This window comes from Marmota monax, unplaced genomic scaffold, assembly GCF_021218885.2.
Source record: "Marmota monax isolate L192 unplaced genomic scaffold, Marmota_monax_Labrador192_F-V1.1 WCK01_AAM20220418_F8-fsc00344, whole genome shotgun sequence".
Taxonomy (NCBI): domain Eukaryota; kingdom Metazoa; phylum Chordata; class Mammalia; order Rodentia; family Sciuridae; genus Marmota; species Marmota monax.
Window position 1 is genome coordinate 666,720 of NW_026692430.1, and position 15,612 is coordinate 682,331.

General features: G+C 38.8%; 1 protein-coding gene across 1 annotated transcript in view; it reads left to right on the top strand.

The window, feature by feature from the left end:
* The window catches only part of Elp3 (elongator acetyltransferase complex subunit 3), a 78,385-nt gene that overhangs the window by 25,337 nt on the left and 37,436 nt on the right, over nucleotides 1-15,612 (top strand). Inside the window, exons 8-10 of the mRNA XM_046442957.2 lie at nucleotides 4,370-4,531; nucleotides 6,623-6,749; nucleotides 11,253-11,446. Of these exons, the coding sequence (XP_046298913.1) occupies nucleotides 4,370-4,531; nucleotides 6,623-6,749; nucleotides 11,253-11,446 (483 nt within the window). The remainder of the gene's footprint in view (nucleotides 1-4,369; nucleotides 4,532-6,622; nucleotides 6,750-11,252; nucleotides 11,447-15,612) is intronic.

Here is a 15,612-nt window from a genome sequence, read left to right on the forward strand (position 1 = left end):
ATAAAAATGAGGTGGGACTAAATTGTCTCTGATATTATTCTGTCTCTGACATCTGTGATTCAGACATTTCTGTTGAAATGAGAATTTTTATCTAAAAGATGTGTTTACAAGTTGTTTTTCATTTAGCAGTTACTTTCTAACAATGACAAGTTTTCTGTAATGCTTTTATGTGTATAATCTTCAAATTTCAAGGTGGTTATAATAAAGAATGTAACATCTGATGTTTTTTCTTTTCTAATCAGCATGTTGATTGGGACTATAAAGTGGTGTGTGTGTCCTGTAGAAAGAGAATAAAAAATGTCATGGGATGTTTTTGTATAATAAGCCTTGTTGACTAGCGTGGGTAAGGCATAATGAGTTTAGACTCTAAGCTACGGTGTTGTCACGTTGGTTTTTCATAGGTAATACTCATTTAAAAACCAAGATTCTGTTCCTCTTTTCCTCACCTTGTGTAGGGCAAGACCAATTGACCAATATCTCAAAAAAATAGGGGTGGGGAGTTATTCTTAAATTCCTTGAACATATCAAATACCCAGTTCTTAAATTACATATATCACTAATGCAGCATTGGGTGAAACACCACAGTTTATTGAGGAATTTTCCAGATATAATCATAGCAAAAAAAGGAATTTGCTACAACTGAGGGATTATAACAAAAACAAGTGTTTTTTGCAATCCAGACAACTTTGGCTCTGCACAGAAGTTATAAATTCTACTGACTCACTTTGGGACTGTAGATGCTGAAAAGTTTGTAGATTATGACTAAAGAAGGTAAATATTTCTTCTGTGTGCCATTTATTTACTTCGCAGTTTGCTTTGAGCAGTTAAGTTTGAGGGCTTGGGTTGTCTGTGTAGGTAACATCCTGTTGGCCTTTTGGGACCCTGGGCCTAGAGCTCCTTAAGCTTTCAGGTAGTCCTAGACTAAGGCACATCCAGTAGCAGAAATGACCAAGTTTTGAAAGAACTGCAGCAGATTGGTAGTAATGAGAGGTTCTCTTTGATGCCACAGCCTTCTTGTAAAGAATCTAAAGGAGGTTTCCAGAAGATAAAGGGATTTTAAAAGCAGTGTGCTGTCTCCCAACAGTGCCCTGCTTGAGGCCTTTAATGCAGGAGACAGTAAGTGATAATAGATGCTACTTTTACAGGCCGCTTGCCTCTTTCCAGAAATAGAAGCACTCTTCCCAAGAAGTCATCTATATCTATTTATATTTCCACCACTCTGGCTTTTTGTTTTGTAGTGGTTTTTAGAGTTTTCTCTGTGTCTTATCCCTGCAGCTAGATTTTTCAAGCATTTCTGGGATTAAAAACTAGTGTATTTTTAGTTTGCAGTATCACTGACCTAGGGAGGGTCCCTTTCTAAGGGTGGATAAAAGGAAAGATTGAGAGAGGCTGCTGTGGGAATGAGGAGAGACCTCCTCTGTCCCCAGTTTCACCTAATTTGGGTATTCATTCTTTAGACTTCGAGCCCATTAGGAGCTTCCTGTCTAGGTGGAGAGAAAGACATGTTTACAAATAAATAATAAGGCAAGCTATTGTAGTATGACAGGGAGCTTTGGGAGTGGAAGCACAGAGTTCTTACCCTGGGTTCTAGGAAAACGGCAGGATAGGAAAGGTGTATTTAATCTGTGTTTTGAAGACTGGATAACATGGTCTTGTTTGCTTTTAAATTCCCAGGTTATTGTCCTATTTCTCTCCACCCCTACTTCCTACCTTCTATTTATTCAAAAATTCTGTTACCATTAGTTATTGACTTAAGTTATGCTTGCCAGAGAACATAAGCATTGTTATAGTCACCATCACTCCTGTGGCATACAAAAAAAAAAAAAAAATAGCATAGGATTCAGCATAACCCCACATCAATAGGAGGTGTATTAAAATGACCATGTGGTATCACAGAAAGAACAGTGAAATTGGAATCAGAACACCCCAGTACAAGTCCTTTGGGACTATAGATACTGAAAAGTTTGTAGATTATGACTAACGAAGGTAAAGTCCTGGCTTCATCTCTTAGAAGTTAATATATTTCCTGTATGCCCAAGAACCTAAGAAGTCTATGGCCTAGGGAAAATAGAGGAATTGGCAGAATTAATGAATTATTAGACTATATAAAGCATTACTTTTGTTGTTCAGATTTGATAAGAATTTCTACTTAGTTGCTTTTTAGATGAAAATACAATTCTGAAAAGAAACCTAAAATTTTGACTTTTAGCAACTTTAATTATTTGTTTCTGCCTCCATTTCTGCTTCCTGCAGGAGATAATGTCCTCCCCAGAGTAAAGATATTTTTGAAATGGTGTTAAATATTTGAGAATGAGGTTTGCTTCTGCCTGTTCTGTGTTCTGACTTGTGAAGAGACCTTATCATCTCTGCAGCAGCTTTCCCCACGTGTCCTCTCCTGGGCCTTTGGTGACCTGTGCAACAGGAAGATTAGCTGGGAAGTTTCCCCTTTCTTCTAGACAAATTCCCGCTGGTGTAATTGCCTACCCTCTAGTTTGTCCCAGTGGTACAAACTAGTATTGTGCCACCTGGCTCACTAACTTAAGGGCATCACTTAAGAAAATAAGAAATACTGCAGGCTTTTTAAAAAATATCAGTTAATAGGGGAGGTTATGATATAATTTCAGAATGCCTATTTTATGACATTTCTCATTTACTTTAAAAAATATGCTCATTTAGAGTTTTCTGCCCTCTGTTTTCGTCAAGCATCATGTAGTTTGCTTTCTCCATGATATGTACATATTTATTTTGATTTTTTTTCAAAAAGTTTCCCTCAAGCCCAGTAATTGCTGCTGGAGGAAGGTGCGTTTCATTTATCCTGTGGCACTGTGTACTCCTCCTTACTGATGTCGTGGTACCTGCCTGTTTGGGAGGCATGGAACTTTCTCATTCTCTTGTTTCAGAGAAGTCAACGCCTAAGTGTCCTGTCTTAGGCAAGATTTGATAAGACGTGAGCCCATTTTTGACTAGTAATTCATCTTTTAATAACTCTACTCATTGTTTACCTTTTGACATGTTGCCTCTGAGTAAAACCTTATATAACACAGAAATAAAAAGCCAAAGAGTTTGAATGTCTAAAATGAAAGACTTTAGAGTTAGTCTTCCAATTCACTGATTCTTAACTGTCTTAATAATTATTATTCATATTCAAATAAGTTCGTTTTTACTAACAATTAAGATGAAGAAATGAGCCTGAGTAGTTATAAAATTGGGGAAATTTTGTGATTTTTACTTTTTCCACAAAGAGCTACAAACTTCTTTAGAAAGAAGGAAAATAAAGGCAGAAATAAATAAATGAATGAATAAATAAAATTTAAAAAAAAAGAAAGTCTCTCTCACCCTCTTCAAAGAATTGAGAAAGTTGTAACAGTGGGCACCGAGAGGAAGGAGGTCAGAGATGTTGGGGAAGAAAGGTCTGCATCCCCAGCTGCATTGTCTGAGCAATGTGTTAAGGGACACGTGGCAAGGATGTTTTAAAGGAGGTGGCCCAGCTTCAGATCCTGGTGTGGATTTTATTAGCTCTAGACCCTTGGTTGGACAAGCTGTTTATTCTCTTTGAACTTCAGTGTCTGTCTGTAGAATGGAGATGACAGGGCACGCCACAGAGAGTTAGTGGGAGACTCCATACTGATGGTGGCCTCGGTCCAAGTGAGCTCCTGTCCCTCACCTCACCTACCCACTGAGCTAGTGATCTGACTTCTGTGTGCCAGCACAAAAGTTGTTAACTCAAAAAACTTAAATCTAAAGTGGTATACTAATCTGTTGCCTAATTTTAATGAGTACTAAAAATGTTTACCAATTTTATAAGTTATTGCTAAGATTAAACAGACTTGGTAAAAAGACTTCTGTGTATATAGAAGACATTTAATCTAAATTATTGCTATGATCATTGCACATAACTCCCTTTTCCCTTTTGTTTCCTTAAGATTACTCTAAAATACAGAATGGGAAATAAATAACGCAGATGGTTTTAACTTATGTGAAAAATGGTTGCTAGGAATTGAAAAATAGGCTTTCATAGTTGAAACCACTGTTTTCCAGGAGATGATTGTTTCAGCATGCTGCACGAGGAGAGTAATGATAATGAAGATAACATTACGATGCGCTAGTCACTTATGTCAGTCCTGTGAGGTGCAGGTTCCGTTATTATCTGCACTTTGTAGATAAAGATCCAAAGCACAGAGAGGTTAATAGCATTCCATTTGTGTAGTTAGGAATAGCAGGGCCAGGATTTGAACCTAGGCAGTCTGGCTCAAGTCCATGTTCTTAACCATTGTCTCACACTGATAGAACTGAGAGAAGGCAGTCATCTGAGTGGGAGTAAATGACCCAAAGCTGCAGCAGGTTTGTTGTTTTTACATTTGCTCTACAGGTATTCTGAGAGAAGCCTCACAAAGTGTATTGGAATTACTATTGAGACTAGACCAGATTATTGCATGAAGCGGCATCTAAGTGACATGTTGACCTATGGCTGCACAAGGCTGGAGATTGGGGTGCAGAGTGTCTATGAAGATGTGGCCAGGGATACCAACAGGTAAGGCGGCCAAATGATCTTTCACAAGCCTTCCTCTCCCACTGGTTCTCTCTGCATGCATACTAGTCCTCTCTTCTCTCTGGCTAGCTCAGAAAGAAGTTTGGGTTCCTCCTTTCCAAGTCTTTCCTTCTGTCCACGCTCTTTAGTCCATCCTCTCTTCCCTTTGTTTTCATTCTTTCTCTGGGGACCCTCTTCCAGTAGCCTATACACATGCTGGTACCACTCCCTGCCCTTTCCTGTGGAGGAGCAGGACATGGGATGCAAGGTCAGTAGTAGCAGTAGGTCTGTAGTAGGAGAGAAAGCCAGCAAAATTGGCAGAAAGAAAAGGGTTTAGATAAGAAGGCAGTTGGATGACGTTTAAAACATTAGTTTTTGTGAAAATGATTTCATTTGTTAGGGAAGTAGAAAAAAGTTTGAGACAATGGGTATGAATTAGAAAGTGTAAAAAAAAGAAAGACTTAAGAGTTGGTAGAGTCCAATAAAGTTCTCTTCCCCTAGAAATGCATCATTGAACTGAAGAGAAAAACTATTGAAGAACTGCCCTCTTCCCAGGCTGTGCTAGAGAAGTCTCTGTGGAGAGGCAAAGAGAGTTTCTCCAAGGTCAGGGACACTTTCTGAAGAAAATTATATCTAAACTAGGACTTAAAGGGAGGAGAGGAGTTCCGTGTAGAAGAGGAAGGTTATTTTAGGCAGAAAGAAAATACCATCAGACTCCTGAGGATGGAACTGCATGGCAAGCAGAGGACTAATTAGGAGGGGCCCTGAGAGATGGCCTCCGGAGCCAGGCCCTAATCAGCAGGCAGGCTGTGAGCTAAGATAGGAACGGGTCTGCATTTCAGAAAGCTCACTTTAGTTCCAGTATGGGAGGTAGATTAGCAAAAAGCAAGCTGAAGGGAGACAGACTGTTTAGGAGGCTGTTGGAGTAATTTAAGCAGGAAATACTGATGTCCTGGAAAAAAGTGAGGGGCAGTGCTTGGTGACTGATTTGAAATGAGAGTAGGAGGGAATAGGAAGTCACAGAGGCACAGAAAGAAGATGAGTTTCATTTTGGATATGCTAAATCGTAGGTTTTTGTGGAACAAACAGTTGAAGGTTTTTGCTTTAGAACAGAGCTAGCCAGCAGAACATACTGCATGGATCAAAATGTTCTATATCTGCACTCTTCAGTAGGATAATGCAACCCAGGAACTTTCCTTTCAATATTTCCTTTCAATCCATTTAAATAATTTGTAAAACAACATGTACCTAGTGGCTGCCGTATTGCACAGTGCAACTTTGAAGTGTTGGGTTTGGGTGTAGAAGTCTTAAGAGAGGTCTAACTTTGTCAGAGAACTTTGGAAGTCATTAACAAAAGGAGATGAGAAATTGAAGCCATGGAAATAGATGGGAGTATCCAGAGGGTGTGAAATGGAGTCCAGGCTTCTAGGGTCTTTGTGTGGCGAGTGGGAATGTCCTGGGGTAGAAGGGATTGGCAGGCTTCAGTCTTCAGTTGCCCCCTAATGGTTACTGAGGCACACTTCCTTTGTGGGTATGATACTCAGATGCTAAGAGGATTCACCCACGTGGCCCCAAATGATTCCACCTTGTCCTAGACCATTCTCTCTTCTATTTTTTCTTTAAGGACTCTCCAAACAGATCAGTTAAATCTATTTTGTATTGTAGGTTTCACTTTTCGTCTCTCTACCAATAATTTCACAAGTCTTAAAGGAAGGGATGTTTAGCAAGCTGCAGCTTCTGCATGGTTCTGAGCTCATTGTTCTTGTTTTAATATAGGTATTTACATTAGTAAGCTTGTTTTGATCGATGATACTAAGTCAGATAGCTTTATTATATGTTAATTCTTGTTAGTCTAGTATTTACTTCCAGAACTTTGAATAGGTGCATAAAGAAATTTTTGAGAAATATCTCAGAAGTAAAATGATTTATTTCTAGACCCCTTCAGAGATAGAGATGTAAAGAAAATGGCTTTATAAAAAGATTCTGTGTCCTCAATCATGTGATTCTTGAGCTTATATATTGTTTTCCTGTGCTCCCCTGTAAACTTTGATGTCCGTTTATTTGTGTAACAGGTAGTAAATTTTCTTCCCTCAGGGGCCACACTGTGAAGGCAGTATGTGAGTCGTTCCACCTGGCCAAAGATTCCGGATTCAAAGTTGTGGCTCATATGATGCCTGATCTGCCAAACGTGGGACTAGAAAGAGACATTCAGCAGTTTACAGTAAGTGTACCCTTCGCCCAGGCCAATGCAGGATGCGTCTGCGTGCTCCTCATACCCTCTTTGTGTAATGAGGCAGCACCTCCTCCTCACCATAGAACAGTAGAAACACAAAAGAGAAGTCCCCAGAGCCCAGACACACTCTGTTTTGTATGTTCTTCCCAGGATCTTTTAATGCTTAGGCTTTCTTAGGGCTGAGGTTGTTTATGCACATGTGACACCTGCACCCTTATGCTTAGTTGTGTAGAGATGGTAATTCTTTCATAGCTTTTTCATTTAACGTTGTAAGAAGAATTTATCCAGTTGCATCCTGATTTCTGTTAAGATGTTTACATATTAAATGTCTTTTAATGTAATCTGTCATGCTTTGCTTCACTACTTCCAAAGCTCTCAAAATTTAGGACATTTTTACCAGTTTTCGATATTATGAATAACCATGCAGATAAACAACTTTATAACTTTTTATAGCATTTAGGTTTATTTCTTTTGTTTCAGGGATTGAACTTAGAGGCACTTGACCACTGAGCCACATCCCAGCCCTGTTTTGTATTTTATTTAGAGATAGGGTCTCACTGAGTTGTTTAGTGCCTCACTTTGGCTGAGGCTGGCTTTAAACTCATGATCCTCCTGTCTCAGCCTCCCGAGCTGCTGGGATTACAAGCGTGCACTACTGTGCCCGGCTAGGTTTATTTCTTTATGATAAATTCATTGGAGTACAATTATCTAATGAAGGTACGAACATTTTAAGAATCTCACTGTATTACTCAGTTGCTTTTCAGAGGTTTCTAACAGTTTTGCATCATTTTCAGTAGGACTTCCTTTTTCCCCAGATAATCCTCTTGTGTTTATTTTCTATATATAAACATGAAAGACATGTAATTAGTAAATACAATCCAAAAATGCAATTTAAGATTGTAAGTTTAAGTGGCACTTTTGTCCATTAAATTAACATATTTTAACATACAGTACAGTCCATAAATATTGATGTAATCATGTGAGGAAATAAGAATGAACTAATTACAACTTCATGCAACAACATGGCCAGTTCTATTCAACATAAGATTGAGCACGGGAAGTCAAATTCAGAAGACTACCTAGCACACAAAGCCATTCGTGTGAACTCAGAAACTTTGGGTGAAGTTTGGTAACTGTTTCCTGTTTGGTAACTGGAAATAGGTATAAGGTGGAGTTGTGAGATTCTGATAATGTTCTTTTTCTTGAATTGAGTGACTAGGTGCTAGTTATAAGCTTTGTAAAAATTGTCAAGATGTGCACTTATGATTTGTATATTTTTCTGTGAAAACCCAATAGAAAGACTACATGAAAAGTTTCAAAACTGTGGGTTTTTTGCTTAGAAAATCTTGTTTGGCCTATTTGAAATTCACAACTTATCCTGACCTAATAGGCACTGATTTTTGCCTTTTAAAAAAAATTTTTTAGTTGTACAAGGACACAATACCTTTGTTTTATTTATTTTATATGGTGCTGAGGATTGAACCCAGGGCCTCACATATGCTAGGCGAGCACTCTGCCACTGAGCCACAACCCCAGCCCCTGATTTTTGCATTTTAAAAAAATGTTTTTCCCCTGCTTTGTCACATTTGCCCAGAATTCCTTATTAACAACCACAGATGTATTTCCTTTAATGTGTTTTGTTCCACAGGAAGGGTTGCTAAGTCAAGCGTCTGCTTGTGTAATTGCACAAGTCTGCAACATTTTATCTCTGCAGAGGATGAATCACTTTGCCTGGTATGGGTCCATCCAACCACTGCCCAGCCCACTAAGATGTAGTTAAGCTGCATGTGTTAGTTAAAAAGTGGCTTATGTCTCACACCTTATTGTGTAGGTCAGTTCTGTATCACTAAGAGTGTAATCATATTCATTTGCAACAGTTTCTTGTAAATTCACATTTTAAAAAAAATTGACACCTAAAAATTGCATTTATTTCTAAGATAACATGTCATGTTTCAGTATAAGTATACATTGTATTATGTCCAAATCAGGGTAAATATTATGTGTCTCCTCAAATATTTATCATTTCTTTGTGGTAAAAATATTCAAAATCCTTTCTTCTAGCTTTTGTGGACTATATAATATACTATCATTATCTTTGGTCTCCCTACTGTGTAGTAGAACCCCAGAAATTATTTTTTTCACATTCTTAGATAATGGTAAGTACAGTGATTATAGCTATATGTTATAATAACAGCTGCTTATATTTTCCAGTAACTCAGATTTTTTCCCTTATTTTTATTGGTACATTATGATTGTACATAGGATGGGATTTGTTGTTACATATACACACATGCACACAATATAATAATATGGTATGGCCAGTATCACTCCTCAGCACTTCCCCCCTCACTTTCCACCCCTCACCTTCTGGTCCCTTTCCTTTACTGATCTCTCTTTGATTTTCATGAAATCCACTCCCACCTTTCTTTTCCTTTTCCTCTCTAGCTTCCCCATGTAAACAAAATCATACAACCCTGGCCTTCTGAGTTTTGACTTATTTCACTTAACATTATGGTCTCTACTTCCATCCATTTTCCAACAAATGGCATGGTTTCATTCTTTTTTATGGCTGAATAAAACTCCGATTCCTAATGTCAGTATCTGGAACCCTTATGTAGGACCATTTGATAAATCCAGAGATGAACTTTCCAGTTCTTAATTGACTGGTGGGTGGTATGGATAAGTCACAGGAAATTGGCTGCTGGCATCCACAGAGCAGGGAAGAGGCTTCACCAGTAAATATGTTGGCTTCCCTCCCATTGTCAGCCTTGGCACTCACCCAGGCCTTTCTTTGGGCCTGGAATGTTGGAGTACAGAGGCTCTCTAACTCTCCAGGGAATGAACCTTCTCTTCTGCCTGTACAGGAGTAAGGGATAAATCCCTCTCTGCAGACTCTGATCCGGTGCCCCTTTTCTATTTCCATGTCTTCCTTTCATCCTGCTCAGTTCCTGGTACTTCTGATCTTTAAGCCTTTCTGGGACTCTCGTGTGACTGAGTAGCCTTTCACTAGTATCTCCTTAGTAGTTTTCTTCACTTGCAAAGCCGTTTAGAGTTTTCCATTCATATTCCGTTTTCAACAAATATGCTGCCATCATTTTTCCCCACTCTTGTCTCCTTTGCTCTCTTTATTCTTGTAACTTTATACATCTTTAAGATCTTTGGTGTTATTTTATTATGGTTTTGGAGGGAGAGAAACACATTTTATATGTTTAACATTTTCTATGTTTAACCAAAATCCCAGAATCAATTGAATCTGTCTTCATTTTTACAAAAGGAGTGTTATCAGTTTACATGTCTCCAGGAACCTGAAGTAGTTTTCTGAAGCCTGATGTTCAAAGGTGGATTCTGTCTAAGTGGAGATTGCTTTCTTATGTGCTGTTTTTAGGTGGCTAGACTATATATTAAACACCTAATGAATCTTTAAAATATATGTTATAGAGAAAATTACAGAAGAATATCTATAAGACCATGTGGTGCATAAAGAATAGAATATTTTTGAGTGCCAAATCAATGAGAAATATCAAAAATTCTACTTGCATTTCTTTTAAAAGCAAATTAAACAATGGAATGTTTTGCAAGAACAATGTTACAAAAGATTTTTTAAAAACATGCAAAATCAAGATTGGAGCAAAGTCATGTCAAGGAGAATGCCTCATGTTTCTTGCTGCATCCAAGTAAAGAAATAAGGCAGCCAGTGGGGACGTTGTAGTATAAAACATGACCATGTCAAAAGCAGATGAATTAGATGTATTACTCAGTGTCCAGAAAACAAATGGACAGTGTGCAGCCCAAATTAAGGATGATGCTAATTGGCCTGAAAAACAGGATGAAATAGTTAATCTAGAGATCAGCCAACTTTTCTACAAAGGGCTGTGTAACAAACATGGTAGGTTTTTATAAGCCAGATGGCCTTTGTCACAATTTTGTTTCTTCCCTTTTTTTCCTTTTTTGTTGTATCCTTTGTTTTTGTGAAAACTTTTTTAAAGTTTAAATAATTAAATATATTGCATTATTAAAGAAGGCTCTAGTCTGGAAGTAAAAGACATGAAATAAATTGTCAGGATGATGCTGTTACAAAAGACATAATACAAACAGAGTTCATTATTATTTTTTTTTTTAAGTGGGGCAGCTAGTGTTTGAAGGTCAGGAAGGCCTCTGATGAGTAGCCGCCAGGCTGAGACGTGAAGTTAGCTGGATGAAAAGAACAGTGAACTTTGCAGTCAGAGGGAATTGCCTTTGCAAAGGTAAAGGGCCTGAGATTAGATGGCAGCCATAGATGTGGATGGATGAGTAGACCTCTGGTCCAGCACACATGTGTTCTGCTCCAGGGGGGCTGAGGGAACAATGAGTTCCTGTCCTGTCCATGTACAGAAATGAAGAGCAGCCTCGGGGCCTGCTGGAGTGTGCGAGAAGCTGGTCCAGGATTGAGACTGCACCCTGGGTGATGCTTGTATAAGAAATGGAAGAATCAGTTGTGTTCTGTATTCACAGGAGTTTTTTGAGAACCCTGCTTTTCGTCCTGATGGTTTGAAGCTCTACCCTACCCTGGTCATTCGTGGAACTGGGCTATACGAGCTTTGGAAATCGGGAAGATACAAGAGTTATTCTCCTAGTGACCTGATTGAACTGGTGGCTCGAATCCTAGCCCTTGTGCCTCCATGGACTCGAGTGTACCGAGTGCAGAGGTAGGGTGTTGTCTTTTATTCCCAAAATAATTGGTGACTATCTTAATAATTTCTAATAGAAATAGTCTGATTTCATATTGAGGGTGATTTTTTTAATTGAAATATCTGGAATGCTCTGTGTAAGTAGAGAGGAAGGGAAGCCAAATCACAACATGCCCAGCCACACTGTTGGTACCTATTTATTCATCTATCCATTTGTTCATGAGCCCGGAGATGGTGTCATGAAGGCCAGTAGGCGTGGTATTTGCATCTAAGGAGCTTATGGTCGGCGTGCAGGTTTCCTCTGGCAGGACTGCTTTAGTGGATGATGTAACGGGAATGCGAGAAGGAGCGTAGCCATGTCTGGAGCCTCAAGAAAAGGAAGCTGTGTCGTTCTGTATAGATAGTTCATGTGTACGTGGAGAACAGATGGCAATTCTTGATGGCAGGAAGAAAGTAAGATGATTTGTTTCTTCCGAGGAGAGAAAAAGTAAACCATTTACAGTTGTATACCTTTAATAATTGTTTAAAAACTAGGATTATAACATTGAAAAAAGTTTTGACACTGTAAAGTTACCTGTGTACCTAACAAAGTTATTCCTGAACTTTTTTAGTCATTATGATACATTCCCCCCACCCTGCCAAAAACTGCCCATGTTCCCCTATAATACGTTTAAGGCCAAAGGTGACAGGTAAATGGGAGCACAGCCAGCCCCTGAGCACCAAATCATGTCATGGGTAACGTGGAACTGTGAAAGCTAAGAACAGGCTACTTAAGGAAAGAAAAGTTATCAGCTACTTAAGGAAAATTATTAAGAGTACAAATAAAATAATGGATTCTCTTAATGGGTCAAAGTATATTTACACTGTACTTTTGGTACAGCATATTGATTTCTCAAAATTTGTAAATCAGTAGCCTAATTCTAGGTTCTAAATTGCCTGTATGATCTCTTATTTTTAGAAATATAACAGGAAAATATTCAGGAGATAGTACATAGAAAAGTTGGCTATTAAGATCACCTATATTGTCTTTTCCTTTCTTTTTAGCCCTTCTGAAAAAATTCAGTAAGAAAGACATTAGATGGGCCCAAGCAACGTAGGCGTCCACATGTTGGGGGGATCTTTGAGGGGGGGGTGTGGTGCCTCAAGCAGAGCAGGCAGTGGCGTGGAGCAAGCTAATGGAGTGTGTATGGTGCACGGGGCTTTCACTCCCCAGAGAGCCAGTCGGTACAATGTCATACTGGAGCAGGGTATGGGGGATGTCTCTGGTGGGGAGAGCAGTACAAAGAAGAGGGGATAGCCACAAAAGATTGGTTACTTAGGGGAGTTGATCAAATGAGTAGATATATTAAGGATGATAGGTGCTCAATTTTTTGAGGGGGGTAGGGGCGGATACCAGTGATTGAACTCGAGGGGCACCACCTAGCCATATCCCCAGCCCTATTTTGTATTTTATTTAGAGCCAGGGTCTCACTGAATTTCTTAGCACCTTGCTAAATTGCTGAAGCTGGCTTTGAACTCACAATCCTCCTGCCTCGGCCTCCCAAGCTATTGGGATTACAGGAGTGCACTACCACACCCAGCCTAGATAGATGTTCAATTTTTTTTATCTGAGAAAGCAGTTACACATGTGAAAAAGAAGAAAATTCAAGTGAATGTTGTGATTTTGGAAAGAAGCTACAGGTGTGAACTCATGGTTCTCAACATATAAGTAGATACAAATGTAACAAATAACAATAAATACAGTGTGTGTCCAAGGTGGGTTTACAGCAGTGAGCATGCCAGTTTCCAGATCTTGGTTTATAAATATCCTGCTCAGTTAAAAGGAGCTAGAGCTCCTTGGAGAAATGGCTGATTGCAGCCCTTGGGCAAGGAAAGTACAAGATGAACCTAGAACCTTTTACGCCAGGAAGTAAAGAAGTGTTCAAAGAGTGATGAGGAAGCCAACTTGAGGGCTCCCATTGGCCAAATTTGAACAGCAAAATAAGCATTGATATTAACAGATTACAACCAACTAAATAAAATAAGAATTCACGAGTCCATAGTGATGTACCTAATGAAATCAATGATTTCTAAGTGTGAATCAAGAACATAATATCAACAGTCAATCTTAAGTATAAGCAGATTCCATATTTGCATATTTGCCTACTTGGTGATAAAATCTGTGACTCAAAATCAATACTTGCAGTTCTTTGGCCACAAATTATTCTCAGACATGAAGAGCAGTGAAAAAATTGAGTCACCCCCAAACATGTTCTCAGCCAAGGTCAAACAAGGCAATGCTCTGTCTTCCTTTTCTAGTTCTCACACTGTGATCTGGTGTTCCTTTTATAGTTTTACTTAGTGCTACATTTTTAAAAATTTCGTCCAGTTTATTAGGGATTTGCTCTTTAAAACAGCCCCCAAACAGAGTTAAAGTCCTGTCTATTGCTCCTGAATGCAGAAAGACGGTGCTCTGCCTTATGGAGAGGAAAACTTGGTCCAGAGCTGCTGGCCATGAGTTCAGTAAATATAAAGCCACAATATATGATATTCAGTCACAGTATACATTTAAATAAAGTGCCTTGAAAGACATAGAGCAAGATTATGTATTAACGAATGACAGACATATTGTGGCCAAAGGCTCACAGGAATCCAACCATCTATTTTCCATAGCATCAGTGACTCAGGGTTTTCTTCTTTGGTGTTGGTGGTAACTTTGAAGAACATAATTACCTACCAATTACTTTCTGCCTACTAACCTGATGAGAATTGAGTGTACACACAATATATTAAAAACAAAGTGGAAAGAATAACTTGACAGCTGATCACAGTGAACATTATCAGAAATTGTGTAAAGCACAGTCATGTGCCACCTGCTAGGACAGGTGGAGAACACAGTGTCACCTCTGTGTTCTTCAGTCAGAAGTCCATCCCTGCATTTAATCAGGAGGCAGCACTGACAACCCAAATGGAGGAATATTCTAAAAAATAACTGGCCTGTCATTTTGAAAGTATTACAATCAGGGCATTTGGTTCCATTTTGGAGACTAAAGAAACTTGACAGTTACAATACAGCAATACAATACAGTCTTCTGAACTGGGTGCTTTTGCTGTAAAGAACTTTTTTGAAATCCTGAAGAAACTCAAATGGAGTCAAAGATTAGACAGTAGGGAAGAATCAATGTTAATGTCCTGATTGAGATGGTTGTTTTGTCGCTTTGTAATAGAATATCCTTGTAGGAAATGCTTAAAGTATTCTGAGAGTGTTGGTACATGTCATTCACCACTTACTTTCAAATAGTTCAGGAAAATAGTTACTTGCATTTTTTTCTGTGACTTTGAAATTTTCTTTTTCAAAAAAGTTGTTTCCGCAGAAGGAAACAAAGATGCAATAAATAGCATTAGTAGAGACAAAAGAAAAAGGTCATTGATGTTTAACTGACGTGTATTACCAGAGAAGAGTGAGAACACTTCGTGACAGCAGCTTTCACAGAATAGACATCCAGAGAACCAGTCTTTCCCAGTGTGGCTGGCGTGGATCACAGGAGAGAGTGTGCTCTTTCCCTCTAAAGTTTTCAGCTTGAAATTTCTCACTGCTACAACCAGCAAGTCAAGAGTAACAGAGACATAAAAGCTTATTTTTACAGACACTGTGAAATATTACTAGTCATTATCCTGGCCCACCCATGATTGAGAAAACAAGGATTCAGAGGAACAAAGGCAGCAGATCTCAGCTAAAACATCTGAGGGAGGTGCTGCCAGGTGTACCCAGACGTGAGGTTGATCCACAGATACAGGGGTGAGCTGAAGGAGGTGGTGTACCTGAAGGAGGGTGGTGCAGCAAGAGGTAGTGTGAAGTCTTTTTAAAAGTGTGAAGTTAGTAATGTCCTGGGCGGGTCTGGTTTGAAGAGAGTGATGACTAACAGCAAGTGTGCTGGCCAGTCCTGCAGTCCAGCTGTGAGGGTTGGATTTTCACACTTTGGGCTGACCAGTGACTTAACTTTAAAGGTGACCCTTTGCTAGAATGTTTAGTACAAAGACAAAAAAATCTTTATAGTGCTGTCCAATTTATTTTTTATATTTTTGATGCTCTTAATATAACTTATATTTATTGTTACACAAGTTTACATTAGAATTCATTGGGTTGGTTTTTTTTTTTTTTTAGTGTAGTTTACTGTAGACTGTTATTCAATAGAGCATTTGCT